The sequence below is a fragment of the Centruroides vittatus genome, unplaced genomic scaffold (assembly GCF_030686945.1).
Source record: "Centruroides vittatus isolate TY-2023 unplaced genomic scaffold, ASM3068694v2 contig_367, whole genome shotgun sequence".
Lineage (NCBI taxonomy): Eukaryota > Metazoa > Arthropoda > Arachnida > Scorpiones > Buthidae > Centruroides > Centruroides vittatus.
The window spans coordinates 580,760-587,053 of NW_027122190.1; the positions used below are offsets into that span (position 1 = coordinate 580,760).

At 44.0% G+C, this 6,294-nt stretch overlaps 1 protein-coding gene across 1 annotated transcript; it reads right to left on the reverse strand.

Annotated features, from left to right (window-relative positions):
- Positions 1-2,696: 2,696 nt before the first annotated feature.
- LOC136975229 (E3 ubiquitin-protein ligase SIAH1A-like) lies at positions 2,697-3,575 on the reverse strand. The gene has a single exon (XM_067270258.1). It carries the CDS (start codon positions 3,573-3,575, stop codon positions 2,697-2,699), a length of 879 nt encoding a protein of 292 aa, XP_067126359.1.
- Between the last annotated feature and the right edge of the window lie 2,719 nt (positions 3,576-6,294).

Here is a 6,294-nt window from a genome sequence, read left to right on the forward strand (position 1 = left end):
TGACACCTTGGCCAAGCAGGCTGCAGAGAATACCTCTTTGATAATAAACTATAATAAACTCAGTCAGCGTACCTTACGACGAATGTTATGGGAAGACACAATGTACAATTGGCAAGATAGATGGAACGAAAACAGAAGCCATATAACTTATGATTACATACCGGATATACAACAATTTTATAAATTAAAATGGTTTACCCCGAATTATTATACCACTCAATTCTTTACTGGCCATGGGAAGTTCGCCAGCTATCTGGCCAGATTCACTAATAGGACATCGAATGAATGCCCTACTTGCCATATCATAGATGGCTCGAAACACTACTTCTATAATTGTGTAATGACTGAGAGAGAAAGACAAGAACTAAGGGTACTGATGGAGGAGCTTGGTGTGAGATGGCCATGCAACTTATCAGATATTTGGATAAACAAAAATGTTTACAATGCTTTTATAAAACTTGCCAAACAAACTGTTAAAATTACAAATCAACTCATATATAATTAGTATATCTTTAGTATAAAATAACTTGGTGTATCATTGCTTATATTCAATTCCATTTACATACTACATCCATTATTGATATTCTATACTCAATTTCTCTTTAATAAAAGTGTCTATACTTTGAGTGAAGCGATGACCAGGTGCTTTCTCCTAATCAACTAAACATTAACTATCTTAGTGATTGCCCTACGAAAGGAAGTACTGTATTAACTATATGTACTGACAGAATACATTTGTACTGGCGAGTTCTAACTACCAGCTTGTACCGCAGCCTGTTTTATTAATTTGAGTACTAACAGAGCACACACTAAGAACGGCAATCTGTGTACTGATAAAGCACACTCTAAGAAGTGTAATACTCACCAGCTAGAAATGTACTTTTAACAGCTTATGAAGGAACAGAGAAATTACTATGTCAGTGTCAACCCTTACGGGTGAGATGCTTAACGAACAACCTACGTTATTAATAAAACGTTTCGATGGAGAAGTGCTCCTTTGATATTGAACTTATAGGTGTGGTGAACTACTGTAATCTTCAATGGTCTCGTCGGGAGCAAACCGACCGACCTTTTTTTTTTTTTACAGTGGTGTTCATTAATTTCCTTCAACGCGCTTGGCAGGTTTAGTGAGATCAACATGTCTATAATATCTTTCAACGAATTCTAGACTTTTAGTTTAGCTTTCTTAATTTACCACTTAAGTGCCTCAACGTCCTCCAATGTGTCTTCAGTATGTTCATAAGTGTTTTAATGTGCTTCGTATGCATTAGTGTGCCTAATAGGCTTAGTGCTTAGTGTGTTTCAATGTTTAAATCAATTCAATGTGCTTGAGTGTGTCTCAACATATCATTGTGGTGTTTTCAATGGGTCAAGTGTGCTTCGAATAAGTTTCGGCAAGCTCCTAAATCTGTGCAATGGGTTTTCTCTGTGTGCCTCGATATCTTAGTGTTCAGCGTGTTTCAAGTAATCAACGTGCCCTGATGTATACGACGTGTTTTTAACTGTAGTACGAAATTTCAGTTTTTTGTGGAAACCAATGTGTTTATGTTTGCTTCAGTTGTGCATTGAGAGGTGCTGCTTTTAGGTCGTCCCTTAGTGCGTGAACTCTACATCGTCTGAGAGTTGCGCCTTGTTAAAGGCAAAGTGTCTTAAACTATAGACATACTGGATCACCTGTAGACCACTCATCAGGCATTCTCCATTTTGGATCTCTGCTTTTCCTACAGGCAAACATTTCGACATTTTAATTGCTGAATAAAACTATGACTACCACGGATGTGCCTACAGTTTTCAGCAACTATAATTACCTATAATAACTATAATCTTTTTTTTTTTGTTTTGTTTTGTTTTTTGTTCATTTAATTTATTCATTTAAACACTATGAATTATTATTACAAATACTATATTGTTCTTACATATACATATGTACTTATTCTATTTATTCTTTAATTACTTTAACTGTACTAATGTATATATATATTTACTCAATGTTACTCTATTTAATATTTTACAAACCTCTCGGTAATGCATACGCGGGGCCGAGAAATGTACTTTTGTACCTAAATAAAGAATGTATGTATGTATGTATGTATCATTCCGAGGCCTCTTCCCATGCCTCGCGGAGCCCAAAGGGAAAAAGCCCCCCTTTCCTCCGTTCTCAGAGGCTCCTGTCCTCTTTCCTCCTCACGACGTTGGTCGCTCTGGGCCCGGAGTTTCCTCTCTTGAAAATGCTTCGCCCTTTGCGCCGCGTACCTCGCCGCTTCCTCCACTTCCCGCCTTACTTCAGGGTCCACCTCTCCCTGCAGGGGTAGGACCACCATCTCCGGAATAGCCTCGTCGGGGGCACTTCTAACGCGGGCGATAGCGTGCCGCACCGCCGTCGGACATACGTGGAACTTCTCCTCCTCTTCTTCTTCTTCTTCGTCACTCCACCCGAAAAGTTCGGCCACTGTATCTAAATCCAACTCTTCCAAATCCCAGGTTTCGGCTGCTTCCGCCATGTTGTCTACTCGTGCTTTTGTTTCGTTGTCTGCCAAATATAAAGAAAAAGGTTTTATTGGTTAATGACGTAGGCGTCCTTTATTGGCGGGTTCTCTCCTCTCTTCCCCCGTCTCTTTTCGGAGATCGGTTTCTATTCGCGATTGGGGTTGCCTTCTCAAAAAGAGGAGGTCCGTATTTCCTGGCGTTAGGGTCCTTTATGCCGCTTTGTTTGTTTCGGGCCTTTCGCCGCCCCTATATGTTCCCACTGGGTAAATGGTCGCTATCACCGTCAAAATGTGATTCTCGAGCATTCTCTCCAACATTTTTATGTTGAGGGTTAAGCAGTCCTTCATTCGCAGGGTGGCCTTTAGATCGTCGGTTACGCTCTGAGGAGTGGACTCCCAAAGCATCGTCTTACCGCGCCCGCGAATCTCGATTCTTCCCAGGAAGCGGCCCGACTCTTGTCGGCTTCCCACATTCTGTACAATGATATAGACGGGAGAGTTTTCATCGCTGGTTTCCGTTTTAAAAACCTGGACAATAAAGTCTCGCTGATGACAGTGGAGATGGGTTATCCATACGAGGGGTTGAGTTGCTTCCAACCCTATGAGGACTAACTTGACAGCGTCGTGATTTATGTGACCTATGTGAGGGTGTCGTTCCGTCAGGTGGGGGATCACCTGTTGATACACGCCCTCCCATGTGCAGACTTCGTCCATTGATGGACATAAGCACGTTCGATACGGGCAATCCTGTTCGTGGGCCTTTCTCTCTGGAACAAGTCCTGTTTTCGGACAGCCGTTACCTCTGTAGACACACGGCAAGGCCACAATTTCGGCTAGTCTCTCCAGCGTCAAGTTACGGTAATTCCTGAGTTCTCCCCGGCAAAGCGGGCATTGACGGACGTACAGCGAACATCGGGAACATATCGTGTGTCCGGCCGGGCATTGAAAGGTAGGGGGTTCCATGTAGTCGTAACAGACGGGGCATTCAAATAGGGAGACCAAGGCAGGATCTGGAGGTGACTCCTGGATCGGATCTTGTTCCGGGTTTGATGTTTCCATGGGGGGCGTCACAACTTGATCTTCCTCCATATTTTCGTCTCTACACAAAAGGAAAAGAAAGTTGGGTTGAATAGAAATTTTCTAAGCCACGGACAACATAAAATACTATTATTTAAGATGATTTAATTCTCTCGCGCCGTTCTATAATCGTCTCATTTGGGTAGGAATGGTCTCAATTCTGACGGGAGGCGTCACTACCTCTTCCCGTTTGGCTACGGTTAACTTCTCCCTTTCGTCTTTTCTTGCTTCCGGGATACCCGACGATGGTCCGGCTTCCGCAGTTACGGGTATCAGTTCGATCATTTCCACGGCGTCCGGTTCTATTCGCTCTTCCCGTCGGAAAGAGGGGTAAGGACTCGCAGATCTTCGGGTTCCCATGCAGCGTAATAGTTTGCGGCATCCCCAAGCGATTAAAAGTGTCGCCAGAACAGTAACGCAAGAGGCTATGAGGATCGTGTTCCATGCTGAGACGGGATAGTTTAACACACTCGGTGTCGTCGAGAGAATATCCGTGTTAACTGATTTTATTTCTCGGCTTATATCTCGTAATTTCCATCCCGGAAATTCCAATGACCAATCGTGTTCGTTGGTTCGAAGGACGTTTAAGGTGACGTTTTCTTGGATATAGTCCCGTAGTATCTTCGCTTCCGTAAGATTGAGAACGTCCGGTATTGCTGGTATCACATAGTGGTTTCGGAGTGTAACTTTAAAGGAAGTCCGTGATTGGAAGTGTGACGTGAGTCGCACGCCGGGTACGTGGCCGGAACAAGTCATGGGCAACTTAAAGATTCCTGTGTTATTTAGCTTAATCATCGTAACTGGTGAACGTCGTGGGTTTCTCAGTTGACTACATTCGATGACTAAATTTAAAGGTGACGGGGTGGAGTATATCCAAGTTCCTTCCTCGTCGATACGGCGGAACACTGGTTTTGGATAAACTGACACCTTTCTTTTACACAGTCGGTTTACAGTTGGCTCGTCTGCCATGAATAAGGCGTATTCACACGATTGATACGGAAGCTTCCAGACTGCAACTTCCGGTGCGCAGATAGTGGTTAAGCCGTTTGTGCATTTTTGCAAGTTGTGGGCCTCCAATAGCATGTAAAGCTGCCGATTCCTGGACAAGGCGATGTACGGATATTCGGTTTGATAATGAGCAAATGTCTTCGAAATAGGGAAATAAGCGGGGAATTTCACTACCTCGTATAGATCAAAGTATCCTTCCGGAGTAATTAGTGGGAATTTTGCGAAAATTCTTAGTGTTGACGGAAGTGCTACAGCGGTAGTGGTTATCCATTGATAGTATTTAAAGACATTGTCTTCATTTAAAGTCTCGATCAGCGAAATCCCGCTGGGCAAGTGTTTGTTTACTTCCGTTAACGCCTCTACCAATTGTGACCTTGGCAGGAAATAGGAACTAAGTCGGTCGTTTTCTAGCATCTCTATCGCTTGTCTTAGGTTCGTGATGCCGATTCGGAATTCCATGACGGCATTTTCGGCGTATCGAAGTGCAGTACTCACGACGAATGTGTAACTGAATACCTGAAGTTCCTTATCTAAATAGTCCTGTCGTCGGATCATCATATCGATGTATTTCCGGTTGTCCTTGACCGCTTGAAGGGTTTGGTTCATGACGGTTGTCTGGGCGTCTAATATGTGTACAAACTTTTGTTGGTTGCGGGATAGTTTGTCTATCCTGCTATTCATTGTTTCCACCTCCTCCGAGGTAGCGGTTCCGAAAAGGAATTTTAAGATTTTCCCTCCGACGTCGATTAATCCTCGTTTTGCTCGAGAGGGATTTCCTAGGGTTACGGTGGATTTTAATTCGTTGTATTCCGCCTCGAAGTCGGCGAGGGATTGTTGTAAGTTTGTCAACTCCGCGTCGGCTAGAGTCCATAAGGGCTTCATGGGATCATCTTGCTTCTGTTTCCCTCTTCTGACGACCGGAGTTAAAGAGGACAGGTGACGATGTAATCCACGAAGGTAATTGTCATATTCTTCGAACGATATTTCGATAACCATGGTCCACTGGCTCGTGGTCATGAGGAAGTTTCCTTGGTGAAGAAATACGACACCTTTGGTCAAGGCGGGCACAATTGTTGACACTTCATACACAATGTAACTTATCAGCACGAACAAATATATTGTTACGGATTTTTCCATCGTCATCTATCAAAAAGGGAGTCTTACATTACTACTAGTCCCGGTTCGCGACAATTTGTTTAAATGAACACGCGTATTTACAATGGACCTCTCTCCGCTTAGGAGATGATAGCCTCTCTTTCGCAATAAAGAGGAGCTACCATTTACAATTGCCAAATAATCCAGTCGGAGTGGGAGGTGGCAGCCGCGGGTGGCCCTCGCTTTGCTGAGTCATTTCGGCAGTCTCCGCTTCCCGCAACGCCCCCACTTCCGGCGGTATAATTCCCGACGATCTGGGAAGGACCCAGGGATATTCGCTTACTGGTCCTTGGCTTCGGAGAGCATAGTTGTGTGTAGGTTGGGACGGAGTTGCGGGTTGATCAACTCCTGTGCTTTCGGCAACGTTCGTGGTATCTAACCGGCTTTGATGCAGCGACTCTAAAATAATTTCATCCCAAGGGTCAACCGGTTCCGTCTGCGGTTGCGCTTCGGTTGGTATTGATGATTTTGCGTTTTGCGCGTCGGGGAGTTTTTCTCCTGCATCGGAGGGTACGAACTCCATCCTAGCGATTGCAGGCTTCAATCTATTAGCATGAGTATGCAATTT